Below are 21,059 nucleotides of genomic sequence, written 5' to 3'. Positions count from 1 at the left end.
CCCTAGAATGAGAGGGTATGACTTGAATAAGGAAGAAACACAAAATGAAAATTGGAAACGAAGTGCCACGTAGCTGTCCCACCCGATCGATGCAATAGGCATTTACGGAGCCCCCGCTACGTCCGCAGGGCACCGGCACAAGCTTCTTTTAACCCGAACGTGGGCATCAGTAGATGCGAGACTCAAAACCGTGTCATACGTTGCCCGTCGGCGGGCGGCCAGCTGGCGGCAGGGCTGCCCCAGAACTTAGCGCTCTTTCGGGACTCGGGGGTGTTGCAGCGTCCGAGGCTGAGGCAGCGTGCCCTCTGCCGGTCTCCTCCGCCCCCGGGCTGAGCCTGCCGGAGCCGCCTGCGGCCCCCCGCGCGCTCCCTCCGCCTCCTCCCCTGCCCGCCAGTCGCGGCTGGGTGGAGGAGCGCCCGCCGCGCCGCGCGTCCTTATCAATGGGCTGGGCGGCTTAGCGCGCGGCCACCTCTTCCGAGGACGAGCAGTCCTGGGGCTCGCCGCGGGCTGGGTGGCCCACAGCCATGGCTCCTCCGGACGCGGCGGGCGGCCGGGGCCCCCGCGGAGGGCGCTGAGCTCCCGGACCGGGGGTGCGCACAGGAGGGGCGGCCGTCGAGGCGCTCTCCCCGCTCCCCCCCCCCACACCCGCGGGGGAACGCGCCGAGCACCATGCGTCCCCGCTTGCTGCTGTGGCCGCGGCCGCCCCTGCTGCTGCTGCTCGCCTGCGCTGCGCACACGGTGAGTACCGCTCCCCTCCGTGGGTCCCCAGATCTTCCGTGGAGGAGGGGGAACCCTGACACCCCGTTCCCCCTTCCCCCAAGGATCATCTCTATCGGCTCCTCTCCAGATAGCCTCCTCCCCCGGAGTAAAAACGTCAAGTGCGCCCGGCGAAGGCAGCCCTAAGGTAAACCCCCTCTCCCCTCCACGCCATCCCCTCCCTCCAGGCTGTGCCCCGACGGAAACTCTGGAGGCGCCCCTAGCAGTGCCCATTGTGCGCTGGGCATTCTGCCTCCATTATTTCATCGCTACCTCCTGATGGGTTTTCCAGGTTGGTAGTGTCCCCCTCTCTTTACGCACAAGGAAACAGAGACTTTAAGAGGCCAAAAATCTCGCCCTAGGAAAAGTTGATTGGAGCCCATGTCCGTCGGCCCCAAAGCCTTGACATTCTCTCTCTCTCTCTCCCTCCCTCTCTCTCTCTCTCTCTCTCACACACACACACACACACACACACACACGCACCCCCAGGGCTGCAGAAGGGGAAACCTCAGAAAGCTCTGGCTGGAGCTGCCGGCTCTGTCTATGGTGGGACCATTAGCAACTCCCTCCCTCCCCTTTGGGATTTGGCTCCCTAAAGTATGCATGTCTGGGGCGTCCTGGGAGGAGCTGATCTCCGAAAACCCGGTCCAGAGAAAGGCAGAGTGGGTGGCTTGTTTTCCTTTCCCACAGGAATGCCTTGGAATCCAGGGCTTCTCCCACTGGGATCTGTACCCAGACAGCCAGGATGGAAGGAATGGGGAGGGGGTGGTGGGGCGGGGAGTGGGGGGGGCTGCAGATTCCAGAACCACTTCTTCCCACCAGCATTGCAAACTGGCCTTTAAGGCCTCTGTCCCAAGAAACTCCCCAGGCAAAGTACTTGGGGACCCAATTTGGAGTCTCCAGTCTCTGTCCTGGGTGAGTCCTTCCAGGTGTCCAATGACCTTGCCTTCCTGTAGTCCTCTCCTGTTTGATTATAAGAAAACCCTTCACTCCCAGAGCTGATGGGAGTGTTGACACTCAGGAGCTGCCCATCCAGCAGCTCCTTGACATTCTAGCAGCAGTAGTATGGAAAAGTAGAATTTGGGACTCTCGTTCCCAGCTCCCTTGTAACCCTGGAGCCTCTTCTCACCAGCGGCAGGGCCTGGTGGTTGGAAGGTGCTAGAGCAATAGTACCCACTCACTAATCGGAACCCCCAATTTGGGGAAGTGCCACCCAGGACCCTGGGGACAATTCAAAGCCTCTGGGTGTGCTGTTATTCAGTGCCCAGGGATGGGAGAGGTAATAGCTTCTTCCTTATCACCTTCCCCACCTCCTTCTTAAGTATTTGCAGTAACCCTGAGGTTGTCAAAGAAATCAACAGGTGGCTGGGCTTCAGGACTGAGGTTCAACCTACATTTTTAGTCTCAAGGGGCCCCCAGGTTAGGAATAAGCAGAGGGGGAAATGAGAGCTTTCACTTGGTTTGATTCTTCAGTGTGCCTTGGAAGGCTGCTTCATGACGCTCTGGTCCAATTCCCTTATTTTACAGATGAGCGAACTGAGACCCACAGAGAAAAGAGAGTTGCCCCAAATCAACAAGTTAGCTGTAGAGTTGGGACTAGCAACCAGATCGCTTGATCCCGGTCACCCAGGGTGCTCTCCCTTACGTCCTTTGTCTTTACATGACATTTTCATACACTCATGTCCTGCCTTGTATTATCACAAGATGGTTTCCTGTGTGTAAGTCTTGGTCTTCTGGGTATTTTATGGGCTTATCCAGACCTGAGGTCTCATACTTCTTGGCAAGAACTCCTTTAATAAACAAGAATGGAACTGACCTACTTTGTTTGGAGTATTTCCCAGGCTTTGAAACCCTGCTTACCTTCTGTTTCTTTGTCTCTGAGTGGTCGGACATTTGATTTGGAAATTTAAGGGCATTCAAACAATTTTTTATTTATATGGGGCCCCCGCATTGTGTGAGATCATAGGCATCTTCCTAATGGGGCATCATTAGGCCAAACTGCTTATTACTGCTACCCACCTTCCCCCCTTGCCTTTCCATATAGGGAAGTGTCAGGAGGGTCCCTTGCAAATGGAAACCAGAAAGTGATGATGGCTGAAGGGGCCAGCTTTCTGAGACCGCCAGAGGAAACATGGACCACACCCCCCTTTGCTATCCCACCCCCATGAATCTCATGAGGACTTTTACCTGGAAGGATGTTGAGATTATTCACTAGCACATCTGTCCTCTTCCTCCTCCCCAGTACGCACACTTTGAGATGTCTTATTCATCCTCTATCCCTAGAGCCTGTCTCAGCGTAAGAAGGAGCTCAATGAGTGTGTGTTGGTTGAGTGAATGAGTGAGTGAGTGAATGAATGAAGTGACGACATCCAAAGGGAGTGTCGTAAGCTGTGGCACTTTCGTATAGCACCAAGTAATAAACAATGACATCTTGAAGGTAACCCTTGCTTATAAAATTGTACATAACCATGTCAAGCCAATGAAAAACAGTCACTCAAGGTAGGGCTTTTTAATCCGTGGCATCTGGCAAACTGCCAACTCGATAACCATAGTGAGTTAAGTGGGGTGGAGAGGGTTGCCTTTTCCTTCAAATGGGGTTTCTTAACTTTGACACTGTAACCCCGGATATTAAATCTGGGCTTTCAGCAAGGGTGCCAGGAAGGGAGCTAGGTCTTCCCCCGGCATGGAGGAAGCCAGAGGGAAGTACTAATGAGGATCCGGAGGACAGAGGGGGAGTCACAGAATTCTTTGTCTTGGGGGACTGTCCTGTGCATTGTGTGCATCTAGCACCATCCCTGGCCTTTACCCACTGGAAGCCAGGAGCACCTGTCCACGTTGTGCCCACAGAAAAATGTCTCCAGACATTACCCGATGTCCTCTGGGAGGAAGGGAGGGCAGAACTGCCCCGGTCGAGAACCACTGCCTTAAAGGTTGTCCTGTTTCAGGGGAAATGCATGAGCGGAACTAACAATAGGGGTCAATTGCATGTTGGATTCAGGAGAGTGGGCTTGGTGACAAGGAATCGGAGCCAAGGTCCTCGATGAACACCCACTTGCAGACAAAATGACTTGTGCTGAGAATGGGCTTGATCTTCTCCAGCCTCCCTCCCTGCTCTCCCACCTCTCTCCCTTCCATCTCAGTGGGTGGCTCAGAAACAGAAAAGGTCCTGGCTTGGGGGTCTGGCACATGGTGCTACCACCCCCAGGGGCTGACAAGCTCGGTGGCAACCGGGCGAGCAGAATTTTAGGAAGACCTGCAAGGGTCACCTGAGGAGCTGGCTATTGACAACTCTTCAGAGGAGGCTCTCTGGGATTTTTTTTTTTTTTTAAGATTTTATTTATTTATCTGACAGAGGGAGAGAGAGAGAGAGAGCGCGCGCACAAGCAGGGGGAACGGAAGGCAGAGGGAGAGGGAGAAGCAGGCCCCCTGCTAAGCAAGGAGCCCGATGCGGGGCTCGATTCCAGGACCCTGGGATCATGAGCTGAGCTGAAGGCAGATGCTTAATGACTGAGCCACGCAGGCGCCCCTGGGATTTTTTATATCCCTGAAAGATCACCTTCTCATCTTCTGGGGAAATATTTGTGGATTTCTTTTGAAATTGCTACTATCTCTAAAATGAATGTGAATGAAGATGATGATGATAAAGGTGTCCTTTACTGAGCACTCACTTCACACCAGATACTCTGCCAAGTCCTTGCCAGCACCATCTGACTTTATTCTCATAACCCTCATTGTGCAGAGGAAGGAGCAGAGGCTCAGAGAGAAGTGAAGCCATTTGTCAGGGCCACCCACCCAGACGCGGTGTGAGGCCCCAACCCCGGGATTCCTCACCAGTACCCGCATCTGCTCCCAGAAAGAGGCCTGCGCTGGTTTCCGGTACCCAAGGGGCTGTCGCAAAATGCTCTCCCAAGCCTCAAAGTGACATTAATTTCAGTTTAATCTAATCGCTTTATAAAACATAAAACAAATACTGAATTACACACAGCGTTTTATTAAAGGGGCCAGAGATGAGCTTGGGGTCACAAAATCAATCAACCAGGCAGTACACTTCCCAGACTCCTTAGGGGGCTCCTTCTCTTAGCTTTGGCATCGCCTTTCTGCGCTCCCATGGAGCCCACCTCTCTCCACCCTGTCCCCATTATCCCTGCCCTATGGCTTCCTCCATGTCCAGGAAGGAGGGAGCACATAGCTCTCTTCCTGGTCTCCGTCTTTGAAAGCCCAGACTTCATAACCAGGGTTAGAGTTCCACCACCACAGTGGCGCCCTCCAATGTCCCCCGACTTACTCCATGCTTCCCTGCCCTTAGCAAGCTGAGGTTTCTCACCACTGACCTTCACTCGGGCATTGGGACAACCTGCAGCCCAAGGTAAAATCCACAACACTCAGATCCTATCTACTTGCTTACATTACAAACAGAGGGCTGCTCAGTGTTCCTGTGGACTCCAGAAAATAATAATATCCTGGGGCTCAGCCAGCCTCAATATTCCGTGTCCGGCAGATTCCAAGGAGCATTCAGGGAAGGGACATCTCTGCTTGGCCTTGTCCTGAAGTCCCAGCCCACCATGCTGCCAACATTCCTAAGTTTTCCTGTTTTCTCCAGAATCCCCGTATGTCCGACATCGATCCCTCACCAGTGGGCTCTCCCTGATGTCTATGTTCCTGATCTTACCAACCCCTCTTTCATTTTCAATAGACAGGCTTGCCTCCTATTTCCTGAGAGTCAGAGAATGAACTTCCTCCGACCAACATCTGGCTCTTTTTTTTTTTTTTTAAGATTTTATTTATTTATTTGACAGAGAGAGAGAGAGACAGCGAGAGCAGGAACACAAGCAGGGGGAGCCCACTCCCCCTGGAGATGGAGAAGCAGGCTTCCCACCGAGCAGGGAGCCCAACGCGGGACTCGATCCCAGGACCCTGGGATCACTACCCAAGCTCTCTGGTGTCTCTTCTTATAAGGACACTAATCCTATCAGATCAGGGGCCCACCCTTATGACCATGTTTAACCTTCGTTACCTCCTTCCAGGCCTTGTCTCCAAATGCAGCTATGCTGGGGGATAGGGTTTCAACATAGGAATTTGGGGGTGTCACAGACATTCAGTCCCTAGCATCAGCTGAGTGGAAGAGAGGCACTTCTCCAGCTGGTGTGGCCAGTCCCTGCACCTGTGCTCCTAATCCTTTGGCCCAAATCCATGGGCACTCCCATCCTGAGAGGACACAGCCAAGCCATCGTGCCCAGTCTTTACCATTTTCCTCTAACCGTCTTTCCCCATCAGCTGGTCAACTTGCCCAAGTCTGTCCAACCAGGTGGTAAAGAGCCCTCCCTCTGCACTCTGGGCCTTCCAACCGCTGTTCCATCTCTGCCCCCTGACGGCCAGCTTCTGGGAAGAAGCATCCATGATGCTTGCTTCCACTTACACTGATTTCTTAGCCTGCCACCGCCCGCTCCCACCCCACCACCCGCTGAAATCAGTCTCTTGTGTGACCTTAATTTCGTTGTCTTCATTACACCCTTTTTGGCCCTGGTCCGACCTAGAGGGACCACATGATTTATGAGAGAGACAGGAGGTTGTCAGTAATGATGTCGAGATGGCAGGCATACACCTGACTGTCTTGGGCAAAGCGGGCATGGGATCCCTGCCTCTCGAGGTATCCCGTGCGGGACCCTCCCTCCTTTCCACTCCCCACTCCATTGGCTTCTGCTCTTTACGGGCTTCTAATCACCATTTGCACTCCATCTTCTCAGTCCTGTAAGGATCTCTTGTCCAGGCTTGTCCTTGCTCTCCTCACTCTGCTCACTCTTACTGTGTGATCTTCCTCAGCAGTCCTACCCCGTCATAAATCCAGCCTTCCAAACTCATCTTACCCCAGCTCCCAAGCCTTCTTCTCTTCTCTTTTCCTTGTTTTTCCTGTTCTTGAAACTATGGAGGCACCCAAACCAGCCTCGTGGGAGTCACGCTGTCCCCTGCCCTCACCCCAACATTCAGTCCACAGCCTGCTGCTGCATAATCTGCCTGTTCACTGTCACATCCGGGCCCTATTCTTTATGGGATGTTCTGGTGTTGCTGTTCTGGGTCCAATGACTCTCATTTCTTCCCGAAGCTGTGGAGCCACCTCCTGGAGGGCGGGCCCCTGCCTCCACTCTTGGTCCATTATGATCTCGCTGCTGCCTTCGTTGTGTACTTCAGCGATGGCCTCTCTGGACCCCTCAAGCCATGAGCTTCAAGAGCAGGAACTATGTCCCATTCACCTTCGTGTCCCCAGTGATGAATCAATTGCTTGGCATAGAGTAGGTGCCCAATAAGTATTTGATGAAATTTTGCATTTTGAACTGGTTATTTGGTAATGAGTTTCCTCTTCTTAGTTCTCATTGTATAAACTAGCTAGTACCATGTCTCCTTTTATTTCCCCCTTGAAAAAATTCTTTTCCAGTCTAAGTTGGCAGGCAAGTGATTATATCATAAAGTGTGATTGGCAGAGTGATGTTGAGTCTCTTCACCTTCTTCGGAATCCAATAGATTTTCACTTTATCTCCTCCCAGATTTTACCTTTTCAGATTCAAGAGTCCAAAGTTAAACTAGTAGAATTCTCTCTTGACATCTTTCTTCTCTTATTTTGCTTAATTATTCTCTCTCTCTGCAGACTGAAGTTTTCTGTTGCTTTCTGAAGGATAGAATATGGCTGCCCCATAGCTTTCCAAGAGTACATGCTTTAGGAATGGGAGAGATTGACCTTACTCCCCCTTACAATACCAAATATCCAAGAGAGGAAAGCACATTGTCCCAATCTCGGTTAGGTTTTCTCCAAAGGTCTGATCATTGAAATGGGACTTCACCACACACCTAAGGGTGAAGGGGTCTTCTCAGAGAAGAGTTGTTGCCTAATAGGTTGAGCAGACACCTCAAAATATGTCTACCATCTGAGAAAATACCCCAAAGAATGGGACAGTGGAAGCTAATCACACAATCATGAAGCAACAAGTATGAACTTGTTCACTGTAGTGGGCCAGCCATGACTGGGGGCCAAGGTCAGTGCTGAAGTATCAAAGAGTGATACTTGTACAGAGACACTACTAGATACACAGTCTAAGAAAGATTACAACTTAAGTGCCTTTCTTAAAAAAAAAAAAAATTACTAGAGGTTATTCCCAGCAAAGCCAAAACTGAATCTAAAATATGGGATACAGGGGTGCCGGCTGGCTCAGTCGGTAGAGCATGTGACTCTTGATCGCAGGGTTATGAGTTCAAGACCCATGTTGGCTATGGAGCCTACTTAAAAAAATAAAAATAAAATATGGGATACAAAAAAGTGTAACTTACCCAGGATGGCAATGGGCAGATCAGTTCCACAGTTCTGAAACAGAGGACTTAGTCCAGAAAGTCGAAGACTCCTTGAAGTAACTTCCAGAGAGGCTCCTTGGCAGAGCTGCTCTATTCAGGACCATGGAGTGCAACTATGCTATGCAAGGGATAAGGTGAAGGCCTATGAATTTTGTGATTAACAAGAAAAAAGAAAGTTAACTTAAAATTCCAGCAAAAGACAAAAGTTACATGAAAAATTTCATGATGCCAGTATTCTTTTTAAAGTTTGACATGATTGCAGCAATATTTTTAAAACTCCAGATGTAAAGATGGCCTGGACTCAAAATCTGAAACTGAAGAGGAAAGTCATGTAACGTGTCTTTTTGTTTGGTTAACTTAAATAATAAAGAAAAGTACCATTTAGTAAAATCCCTTTTTCTTATACTCTCTTAGTGAACTTATGAGGAATACATATTTTTAAGTGTACTTTGGTCCGAGATGCCATTTTTACTACGAAGCAGCATCCCATTCTTGGTACCAACTATTTTGGGATTTTCTGCTCAAAATATTTCACTTACGGTGCTAAATATATGTGGTTTTTCCTCACATTGACAACCAATTAAACTCGCCAGACACCAGCTGGGTGTTCTAAAATTCAATTCAGTTCTGGGGCACCTGGGTGGCTCAGTTGGTTAAGCGTCTGCCTTTGGCTCAGGTCATGATTCTGGGAGTCCCAGGATTAAGCCCCAGGATCGAGTCACAAAAGTCACATGCCCCCTGCTCAGCGAGGAGTCTGCTTCTCCTTCTCTCTCTGCCCCTCCCCTGGCTCATGCTCTCTCTCTCAAATAAATAAATAAAATCTTAAAAAAAAAAATCAAATTCAATTCAGTTCTGACTCTAACCACCTGGAATCAGCACAGACCCTGTGGGTTAAGGACACAGTCCACAAGACCGCTTCTACTTTAGATGCCAATCACGAACCTGGGTCACCCGTACTTCTGGCTGATCTGCTATACATCGGGGATTCCCATGACCTCTTCCTTTCATTCGGTAATTTGCTAGAAGAGCTCACAGAACTCAGGAAAGTACTTTACTTGCCATTACTGGTTTATCATAAAGGATACCACTCAGGGACAGCCAAGTGGAAGAGATGCAGAGGGTGAGGAAGGGGGAACATGGATGCTCTCCAAACCCTCTTGTGTAGGGTATTTATGTAGGTTTCATTACATAGGCATGATTGACGAAATCACTGACCATCGGTGACTAACTCAGTCTCTGCCCTCCCTCCCATCTCCTGTGGTCAGAAGGGCAGCTGGAAGTTCCAATCTCTCACCCCATGGTTGGTCTTTCTGGTGACCAGCCCCCATCCTGCAGATATCTAGGGGCTCCAGCCACCAGTCGTCTTATCAGCATATACAAAGTCACTCATCACTTTGGAGATCCCAAGGGTCTTAGAAGCTCTTGTATTAGGAACTGAGGAGTAAGACCCGATATTATAACAAAAGATGCTTTTCTCACCCCTAATGCTCAGAAAATTACAAGGGTTTTAGGATCACTAGGCCAGGAACCAGAGATGAACACCAAATATATATTTCTATTATATTTGAATGTTACATTAGGACATCCAGTTTCAAATGGCAGATAACCACAGGCGTTTATCTACTCTGTCCCTGGGAACATCCTTAACATGATAGTAAAGGAATCACAAGGGTACAAACCCACAGAGTCAAAGGGAACAAGATGATACAACAATAAAGCAGAGATTTCAAGAAATCTTTGGGAATGGAAAGCGAATGAAGTAGGGGTAGCATTGTGGGAAAAATACCAAGCTACGTGCGTGCGCCGGGCGGAGGGGTGTGGATGACCAGTGGTCCGGTCGGCCTGCAGAGCCCTGGAAAGGCTCCGAGCACGGAGGACAAACAGAGATCCTGACTGTGGGGACCCTCTCAGCCCAATTATTTATTGTATAGCAAAGGCCACAAACTGTTCAGGCCCACGGTGGTTCTAAGGACCCCATTAGTGCTTCAAGCTTAACTGTGGCGTTGAGCACAGCACAGGGACCTTAGCCAATGGGATTGTGATAGGGTTGTATGGGGACTGATGGCAGCTACACTGGAGGTGAGCACAGCATTAATGTATAGATTTGTGGAATCATTACCTTGTGCACCTGAAACTAATGTAACAGTGTGTGTCAACCATACTTCCATAATATACATACATACATATATTATATACAATAACATATATGTGTGTATATGTGTGTGTGTGTGTGTATATATATATGTATGTATATATATATATATGGCATTAAGGAAGGCCTCCAATGTGAAAGCAAACAAACAGAAGGGAAAGAGGAAATATCCACCATGCAGAGAGGAGAAAAAGGTCACATGACTACAGTTAATATCCTGAAATACAGTTCTTTAAAAAGATCTAGGGGCACCTGGGTGGCTCAGGTGGTTAAGCGTCTGACTCTTGATTTCAGCTCAGGTCATGATCTCAGGGTCCCGGGATTCAGCCCTGCGTCCGTCTCCACGCTCAACAGGGAGTCTGCCTGAGGATTCTCTCTCTCCCTCTCCCTTTCTCCCTCCCCCTCCTCGTGCTCTGTCTCTTCAAATAAATAAATAAATCTTAAAAAAAAAAAAAAAGGATGCCAGATCTAAGAAGAAAGAGTGTGGGAAAGAGGGTGCTGGACAAAAGGAATCACCAGAGAATAAGAAAGGCTGCCTGGAAATTAAGTGTATGATGACAAAACATTTATTAGGAAACTCAACAAGTGATGTCAAGTGACACAATGGTAGAAGAGTAGAGGAAGGTGAAAAGACTAGAGGGTCCATCTGGGTTGTCCATCATTCAAATAATATGAATTCTAGGAAGACAGAATAGAGAAGATGAAGGGAGGAAGTAGTAAAATAAATCACATAACATTTAAAAAATTCCCAGACATGAAGAACACAAATCTTCAGATAGAAATGTCCCCAGAGTATCTAATGAACGAATAAAAAAAACATTTCTGCAAGGAATTTAAAAGCAACTAAAAACAAGAAAAATCCTGGGGCGCCTGGGTGGCTCAGTCGTTAAGCGTCTGCCTTCGGCTCAGGTCATGATCCCAGGGTCCTGGGATCGAGCCCTGCATCGGGCTCTCTGCTCTGCGGGAGGCCTGCTTCTCCCTCTCCCACTCCCCCTGCTTGTGTTCCCTCTCTCACTATCTCTCTCTCTGTCAAATAAATAAATTTAAAAAAATCTTTAAAAAAAAAAACAAGAAAAGTCCTGAGTATTTCTACAGAGAAAACAGAAGTCACATACAGAAGGTTTGGAAGCACAATTGGATTTCTTATAGATATTGGAAGAGAGAAGGAGAAATGCCTTCAAAATATGGAAGGAAATTTCTTTTCAACCCAGAATTCTCTGCCCAAATTTGATTAATTATCAAATTAATAGAAGCTTTTTCACTCCTGCAGAGATTTCAAAGTTTATCTCCTACATACGCTTTCATAGGAAGTGACTAGAGAATGTGCTTCTGCAAAACAAGGAAGTGAAGCAAGGAAAAAGATGTGGAATCTATGAAAGTGAAGTCTAGTCAGAAGAGTTGGGGAGAGGTACCCCAAACCACAGCCAGGCATCAGGCCCAGATTGGAGCAAGAGGAAGGAGGACCGGCAGGGAGGTCTCCAGAAGTAAAACAAATACAACTGTTGATAGATGTCTCTCGGAGCTGTTGGAGCACTTGGAAAAATTAGCCATATGTACATAGAACACTAATCAAATGAGAAAAACAAAGTAATTATTAACCTCAAGAAAAACAATATGTACAAGAAGAGACATAATCATTTTACATGGCTAGACTTAGCGGTGAATGATATTTCACAGTCAAAACAAGACATTATAAATATAGACCATTCATTTAACTAAAAATTAAATCAAGAGAAGTGTATGTTCATATGGGGGACAGAAGTATATGTAGGGAGATTTAAAAACATCTAAATCTTTATCTTTCATAACAGAGAGTTTTAAATAGTGTCTCAGATTAATAAACCAAGAAATAGCAGTATAGGAATATAATATTTAAATATGGAGGGGTGCCTGGCTGGCTCAGTCAGAGAAGCATGTGACTCTTGATCTTGGGGTTGTGAGTTTGAGCCCCACGTTGGGTGTAGAGATTACTTTAAAAAAATCTTAAAAACAATATGGAGATTAAAAACAAAAATGAACAGCTACAAAGAGTTGAAATGGTTGCCTCTGGAAAGTAGATAAAGATTAGGGAAGGAAACTGCTATTTTTCATGACAAACTCCTTGGCACTCGTACAAGTAAAAGAAAAAAAAAACCACATATACACAAATACAAATTTTTTAACTGTTTAAAGGTAACTTTTAAGGACTAATAGCTCTTGTTTTGAGAACAATGTTAGCAGTTCTTTCATCTTCATTTGTTTCTCCTGTGAATTTTATGTATGTATGTATTTATTTATTCATTTATTTATTTATAAAGATTTTATTTATTTATTTTTGAGAGGGACAGAGAGAGCACGGTGGGGAAGGGCAAAGGAAGAGGGAGAGAGAATCCCAAGCAGACTCCGTGAAGAGCGCAGAGCCGGACTTTGGGCTCGATCTCATGACCCTGAAATCATGAACTGAGCCAAAACCAAGAGTTGGACAGTTAACTGACTGAGCCACCCAGGCGCCCCTCGCCTGTGAATTTTAAGTAAAATTATGTTTAATAATGATATAGAAATATACATATAAATATACATGCAGCTTCTCCTTCCCTTCTCTAGGTTAATTTAGATCACAAGAGGGCTTGTTTCCCATTTATTCTCTCTCCAATGCCCCTACTGGGTGGTTGCTCCATTGAACACACTCCTCCCAGCCTCTCCCAGCACCCCGAAGGGCCCCATTTTTTTTTAAGATTTTATTTATTTATTTGACAGAGAGAGACACAGCAAGAGAGGGAACACAAGCAGGGGGAGTGGGAGAGGGAGAAGAAGACTTCTCGCTGAACAGGGAGTCCGATGCGGGGCTCGATCCCAGGACCCTGGGATCATGACCTGAGCTGAAGGCAGATGCTTAACGACTGAGCCACCCAGGCGCCCCTGGAAGGGCCCCTTTTCTTAATTGCTGGTCACCATATGGAGCCATGGGCTCAGTCCTTTCAGCAGAATGCTCCTGCTGGCAAGCCACCACAACACAAAAGTATTTTGGTTTATTACATTCTAATGGAAGGATCAAGGGAAATAGAAATGTGGAATGAGCCACTTCACACCCATCAAGATGGCTGTTATTAAAACAAAATACAAAAACAGGGGATCCTGGCTGGCTCAGTCGGTAGAATGTGCGACTCTTGATTTCAGGGTCCTGAGTTCGAGCCCCACATTGGGTGTAGAGCCTACTTTAAAAACATTCAAAGTAAAATAGGGGCACCTGGGTGGCTCGGTTGGTTAAACCTCTGACTCTTGATTTCGGCTCAGGTCATGATCTCAGCATAGTGAGATCGAGCCCCATGTTGGGCTCCGCAATCTGTGGGGAGTCTGCTTCATATTCTTTCCCTTCTCTTTTCCTCCCCCTCTGCTCCTCCTCGTTTCTCTCTCAAATAAATAAATAAATAAAATCTTTAAAAATATATAAAGTAAAATAAAAAATAACAAGTGTTGATGAGGATGTGGAGATAACAGAACCCTTGTGCATTGCTAGTGGGAATGTAAAATGGTGCAGCTGCTGTGGAAAACCATTTGGTGGTTCCTAAAAAAGTAAACGTAGAATTACCATGTGATTCAGCAGTTCTGTCTCTGGGTATACACCCAAAAGAATCAAAAGCAGGGACTCATATCTGCACCCCCATGTTCATTGCAGCATTATTTACAATAGCCTAGAGGGGGAAGCAACACGAGTATCCATCAACAGATGAATGGAAGAACAAAACATGGTGTATACACAGAATGGAATATTATTCAGCCTGACAAAGGAAGGAAATTCTGATAGATGCTACAATGTGGATGAATCTTCAAAATATACTAAGTGAAGTAAGCCAGACATAGAAAAAATAGCGTATGATTCCACTTACATGAAATACCGAGAATAGGCAAATTTGGAGAGTCAGAAAGTAGACTAGAAGTCATCAGAGGCTGCAGAAGGAGGGAAATGGGTAGTTATTCCTTAATGGGTACAGAGTTTCTGGTGCGATGTTGAAAAAGTTCTGGAAATAGTGATGATGGTTGCACAACATTGCCACTGAATTGTACGTTTAAACATGGTTAAAGTGCTAAATTTTATCTTATGTATATTTTACTCCAATTCAAAAAAAAAAAAGTGTAAGATAAGAAGAAAAAGCTAAACTGTCCTCTGATTATTATTTTTTTCCTGCAGTCTAAGGGAAAAACGCCAAGAAAGTTGAACTTGGAGCGATGTTCCCGGCGCAGGTGTCCTCTCATTTCTAACCTTGCTCCATTTTTCTTAAGAGTCCCCTCTTTGGGAGTACTCTTTTCTTGAATCCCACAGTGCAAATCGCCACCTTTTGGGGGAAACTTCACTGCCTAAATGGTATACGTTGGCGCCGCCCTAGAATCTCTTTCCTACCCTGTGTCGGTCAGCTATGCTGCGTAACAATCACAGACAGCTCCGTGGCATACAGCGATCAGTGTTTATTTCCCTCTTTGTTTGCAAGTGAGCTAGGGTTTGATTGATCCAGGCCAGGCTCAGCTGGGTCAGGTTCAAGTCTGCTGTTGGTGTGTTATTCATTCTTCCAAGACCAGCAGGATACCCCAGGTGGCAGAAATGCAAGAGAGCAAGCACAGCTGTGCAAACATATTTCAAGCTTTTCTTCATATCAGATCCCCCTAATATCTCAGGGACCAGTCACATGGCCAAGCCCAAGGCAAAGAAGTATACTCCACCCACCATGAAGTCATATGTATAAACTCCTATAGCGACTGAGACCAATAATTCTAATTACAATAATGCCTCTTTCCCTGTCCTTGACAGTAAACCTCCTAAGTCTGTTATGAGTTACGTTGTCTCTATTAATACCAAAAGGATGCAGTGGAATGTGGACATTCACAAGTGCAGTCCAGGATGGATTTTGTCCTCTGAATCTGGGAGGAGAGTCAAGCCTGAAGTGTTGCCCTCATCCCCATGATTGAATATGGCTATTCACCATATCCACACATGAAAGAGGGAGGCAGGTTTCTTTCCTTTTAAGGGCATAAGATAGCATTTGCACATGTGTCTTTTGTTCTAACCCATTGCTAGAACCTAGTCATGTGGGTGTGCATTAGTTGCAGGGAAACTGGAAACTCTAGTCTCCAGATGGGCAACCATATGCCCAGTTAAATTCTGATTGCAGTAGGGCGCCTGGGTGGCTCAGTTGGTTAAGTGACTGCCTTCAGCTCAGGTCATGATCCTGGAGTCCCGGGATTGAGTCCCACATCGGGATCCCTGCTTGGCAGGGAGTCTGCTTCTCCCTCTGACCTTTCCCCCCTCATGCTCTCTCTCTCTCTTTCTAATAAATAAATAAATAAATAAATAAATCTTTAAATTCTGATTGCAGTAGAGGAAGAGAAGAATAATTATTAAGGAGACAAAGAGCAGTGTCTTCCAGAGAGATTATAACTGGAGGTAGGAATGGGAACAGAGACATAGAATGAAGTATCTACCTTCCTCTATATATTTACATATTATTTTTAAAGTTTCATGTAATTTTCATAATACTTTCATGTATTCTTTTCCAGATTTTCCTCTGAAAATATGGTACATTGTACATCCTTACAATCATACTGTGTATACAACTTTGTGTCACGCTCTTCTCATTGAATATCATGGTGTCACCACTAATAGTCTGTACTGCTGAATAGTCTTCTGAATTATCACGGATAATGGCTGAAACTATCACATTGAATGTAATTTCAAGATTATAGTATTATATATTATGTTGAATGTTAGCTGAGTGTTCCCTCGGATATTTAAATTGTCTCTTTTTAAGATTTATACTTTTAATTTTGAGATAATCATAGACCGCAAGAAATAATACAGAAAGATCCCCGCCTCCATAGCCTTTTGTCAGTTTCTCCCAGGGATAAAATCTTGCAAAACTATAGGTAGTATTATAGTATTACAACCCCAGCATCGACACTGATACAGTTCAGATACAGAACATTTTTATGACCCCCGGGGTCTTTCAAGGTGCCCTGTTGCAGTCACGGCCACTTCCCTCCCGCTCCTACCCCTTCCTTAATTCCTGCAACCGCTAATCTGTTCTCTATTTCTATAGCTTTGTCATTTCAAGAGTTACATAGATAGAATCATACAGTACGGTATGTAACCTTTTGGGATTGGCATTTTTCATTCGGCGTACTTCTCTGGAGATTCATCTAGCTTGGCACATTTATCAAAAGTTTGTTCCTTTTCTTGCTGAGTGGAGTTTCACAGTATGGATGCACCATCATTTGTTTAATCATTCACCCATTGGAAGACATCTGGATTGTTTCAGTCTGGGGCTGTTATGAATAAAGCTGCTATAAATATTCACGTACAGGTTTTTGCATGAATATAAATTTTCATTTCTCTGGGATAAAGGCCTGGGAGTGCAATTGCTGGGTCATATAATAGTTGCATGTTTAGCTTTTGTAAAAGCACTGTGAACCTGTTTTCCGGAGTGGCTATACCATTTTACGTTCCCACCAGCAATGTATGAGTGATCTAGTGTCTCCACAACCTCACCAACATCTATTGTTACTGTTTTTTTAATTTTAGCTATTATGATAGGAATATAGTGATAACACATTGTGGTTTCAATTTGCATTCACTTAATAGCTAATAATTTCACGTGCTTATTTGCCATCTCTATATCGCCTGTGAAATGTCTCTTCATGTCTTTTACTTATGTTCTAACTAGATTTTTTGTTCATTTACTGTTGAGTTTTGAATGTTCTTTATAAATTCTAGGTACTAGTCCTTTCTTGAATATGTAACTGCAAATATTTTCTCCCAGTCTAACTTGTCTTTTTATCCTCTTAATATGGTTTTTCATGAAGCAAAAGTGTTTTTAATTTTTATGAAGTCCAATTCATCCAGCTTTCCTTTTATGGATTGTGCTTCTGTTGTCACGTATAACCCTGAAAGTCTGTTTTTTGGTTTTTTTTTTTTAAAGATTTTATTTACTTATTTATTTGAGAGAGAGAGAGAAACAGCATGAGAGGGGAGAGGGTCAGAGGGAGAAGCAGGCTCCACTGAGCTGGGAGCCCAATGTGGGACTCGAACCCAGGACTCCGGGATCATGACGTGAGCTGAAGGCAGTCGCTTAACCAATTGAGCCACCCAGGCGCCCCAAGTCTGTTCATTTTTTGTTTTTATTTATTTATCTATGGATTATTTAATTTTTTAATTTTACTTCTAATTTTTTTATTTTAAAGATTTTATTTATTTATTTGACAGAGAGAGAGATAGCAAGAGCAGGAACACAAGCAGGGGGAGTGGGAGAGGGAGAAGCAGGCTTCCCGCAGAGCAGGGAGCCCGACACGGGGCTCAATCCCAGGACCCTGGGATCATGACCTGAGCTGAAGGCAGACGCTTAACAACTGAGCCACCCAGGTGCCTCACTTATTTTTTTTTAAATAAAAAAATATTTAAGCTCCAACACGGAGCTTGAGCTCACAACCCCAAGATAAAGAGTCATATGCTCTACCGACTAAGCCAGCCAGGAGCCCCAAAGTCTGTTCATTTTTATTTTTGGTTTATTTTTTCTCTGTGTTGTTCATATTGAATGATTTCTACTCTCCTGTCTTCTAGCTCAGTGACTCTTTCCTCTGTCCCCCCCTTCCCCATGCCACTGTCATTCTGTTGAGCCCTTCCACTGAGCTTTTTACTTCAGTTATTGTCTTTTTCAGTTGTAACATTTACATTTGATTTTTTTACATCTTCTATTTCTTTGCTGAGACTTTCTCTTTTTGCTGAGGTTTATATCTCTACATTTGTTTCAAGTATACTTATAATTGCTCACTGAAACATTTTTATGATGGCTGCTTTACAGTCTTTGTCAGATCATTCCAGATCCCTGTCACCTCAGTGTTGGCATCAATGAATCACCTCTTTTCTTTCAGTGTGATGGCTTCCTGGTTCTCAATATGATGAGTGATCTTGGATTGAAAGCAGGACATTTTGTATTGCTGTAAGACTTCGTCTTATTTAAGCCTCTCTCAGTTGGCTTTTCCTGATAGGGGAAGAGGGTGGGGGCTGCCTCATTTCTGCCAGGTTTAAGTAGATGTCCAGCTACCCCACTCTGCCTTACTTAATGCTGGCAAAGAAGAGATGATCTCCCCTTACTGCTGCATGAGTGGTGGGAATATCAGCTCCCCACATGGTCTTATAACACGGCAGTGGGTAGGGTCTCATCACCACTGGTGATGGTGAAAGTCCTGAGTGCCCACTAGGTTCCCTCCACGTTTAGAGAACTTTCTTTAGCCATTCTTTTAGGGTAGGGTGCTAGCAATGAATTCTTTTAGCTTTCCTTATCACTTGAGAATGTCTTGATTTCCCTTTCATTTCTGGAGATGATTTTTACTGAGTATAGGATTCTTTGCTTTCAGCACCTGTGACACCACCTTGCGGGGGGGAGATGGAGGAGCACCTCGTTACTTCTGGATTGGAGTGGAAGTCCAGTCTCCACTGACATCATGGGCTGGGGGGATCTTTGTTAGCACACAGCAGAAATGAAAGTGCCAACTTCCTACTTGGCCATCTGACACCGCCCTGGCCTGGAGGTTGGGGACCCATGTCACAGCCTGGGGAAGGTGGAAGTCCTGGCTCCCCAGTTGACCACAGTTTTTTCTGTGGTGTTTGGCTGTTGTAGGGCAGTTGTTGTCTGTACGTTTTCTGTCTTGCTACATTCCCTCTTTCCTGGTCCTTGGCTTGAGAGAGCAGGCTTTTATTGGGGGCTTTGTTTTGGTCTGCATCTGGCTGCATTTCCTTATTGCTAACTTCTGCAGCTGCAGTAATGGGATATACAAGGAGAAAAGAAACTTCAGGGAACTCACCACTTGTTGAGTCATGAGGTCTTTAACCACTTTGCCTTCTCTCCACCTTCCAGAATCTTCTGATGCTTGTTTTGTATATAATGTCCAGGGTTTCTTGTACTTAACAGGAGTGAGAGGGAAAACATACATGTGTTACATCTTCCTGAAAGCAGAAGTCTATCTCTTTGTTTCTTTTTTTTTTTTTTAAGATTTTATCTATCCATTTGAGAGGGAGAGAGAGAGCATGAGAGGAGGGAGGGTCAGAGGGAGAAGCAGCCTCCCCACCAAGCAGGGATCCCGAGACTCCAGGATCATGACCCGAGCCGAAGGCAGTCACTTAACCAACTGAGCTCCCCAGGCGCCCTCTTTGTTTCTATTAAACGTATACAGAATCCTTCTGTATAAATCTTTTCCCACATATGGGATGGATTCCTAGAAGGAAAGTCAGTCGGCCAAAGGGTCTGAACGTTTTTGTGACACTTAAGACATGATGACATCACTTAAAAGACTGTACCTGTTCACACTACCTCCGGCAGTTTCTCGCCTTTTTAAGGATAATGTCAGTTTCAAAGTGGCACTGAATAGAATGTGTGCCTACTTGAGGTCCTTGTAAACTGCAGGCCGCTTGCCAACCTGTAGGTGGATTTTTCCCCTGAAGCTCTTCTACTGCCTCCGCCGAAAAGCCAGAGGGTGCTGGTGATGATGGGCTTCAGCAAGGACCGGGCGGAGCCCCGCGAGGGGACAAGGGCCCGAGTATGTGGGGCTGCATGCCGGTTCTCCTAACAGTGACTATATTCTTAGGGAAGCCGCTTGTTTCAACATAAGAGTCTAAATATAAGAGTCACCACAAGCAATGTGATGAAGTCATTTGCTATATTGTCAGGTGCGAGATGGAAACGAGGGGAGATGAATGGGGGAAGGAACGAGCATAGTATGATTTTAATGCTGGGTGCGTTCCTGCAGCAGCTCTGTTGCGGCTGATCACAGGCTCTGGGCCAGGGGATGTGATGTGTGTGTTTCCTGGGGATCACAGACCCAGTCTCATGGTATCAGGGAGTCGGGGAGAAGAGGCAGATGCTGACAGCTGATCATTTTTTTTTCTTTTTTTTTTTGAGAGAGAGAGAGAGTGAGAGCGAGGCTGGGGGGTATGGGCAGAGGGAGAGAGAGAGAGAATCTCATGCGGACTCCATGCTCAGCACGGAGACTAACACAGGGCTCTGAGATCATGACCTGAGCCAAAATCAAGTGTTGGATGCTTAACCGACTGAGCCACCCAGGCAGCCTGCGGATAGATACTCCCTGACAGCATTAGTGAAGGGTGTGGAAGATCCAAACTTAAGAGATAATCAGATCATTTATGTTTGCCTTTGGAATCTTTGGAATGCAGTACTACCTTAGCTGCCCTTCTCTGGCCCAGAGTTTTGTTGATTTGCACCATTTTGGAGCATGGCCTTGTCCCCAGAGACTTCTCCTCCTGCTCCATTATGTTGACATTTCCACCTACAAAGCATTAGTGCAGGGTCGACAAGAGGCTATAAAACCTGGCCCTTGACCTCTTGGAAGGTTGATCTCTGAAATTGAGAACCCTGGGTGTCGGACCTTGGTCACATGCCCTAACCACTATGGGCTTCAGTTTCCTTCTCTGGGTCTCTTTACAGGGTTATTTTGAGGATTAAATAAGGTAATAATGTATGTGAAAAAACTCTAATATTAAAATTCCATACTCTGGGGGCGCCTGGGTGGCTCAGTCGTTAAGCGTCTGCCTTCAGCTCAGGTCATGATCCCAGGGTCCTGGGATCGAGCCCCACATCGGGCTCCATGCTCCGCAGGAGGCCTGCTTCTCCCTCTCCCACTCCCCCTGCTTGTGTTCCCTCTCTCACTCTGTCTGTCTCTGTCAAATAAATAAATAAATAAAATCTTTAAAAAAAAAAAAATAAATAAAATAAAATAAAATTCCATACTCTGTAGGAAGTAAAGTAGGAGTCCAATTCATTGATCTTTTCAG

General features: G+C 45.9%; 1 protein-coding gene across 1 annotated transcript in view; it reads left to right on the top strand.

Annotated features, from left to right (window-relative positions):
* The first annotated feature begins 669 nt into the window (after positions 1-669).
* Positions 670-21,059, top strand: part of SCTR (secretin receptor) — a 76,521-nt gene continuing 56,131 nt past the window's right edge. Inside the window, exons 1-2 of the mRNA XM_032404811.1 lie at positions 670-738; positions 19,694-19,807. Coding sequence (XP_032260702.1) covers positions 670-738; positions 19,694-19,807 — 183 coding nt within the window. The remainder of the gene's footprint in view (positions 739-19,693; positions 19,808-21,059) is intronic.

Source organism: Phoca vitulina, unplaced genomic scaffold, assembly GCF_004348235.1.
Source record: "Phoca vitulina isolate PV1807 unplaced genomic scaffold, GSC_HSeal_1.0 scaffold1, whole genome shotgun sequence".
Lineage (NCBI taxonomy): Eukaryota > Metazoa > Chordata > Mammalia > Carnivora > Phocidae > Phoca > Phoca vitulina.
This window is presented reverse-complemented; position numbering and strand designations above follow the sequence as displayed.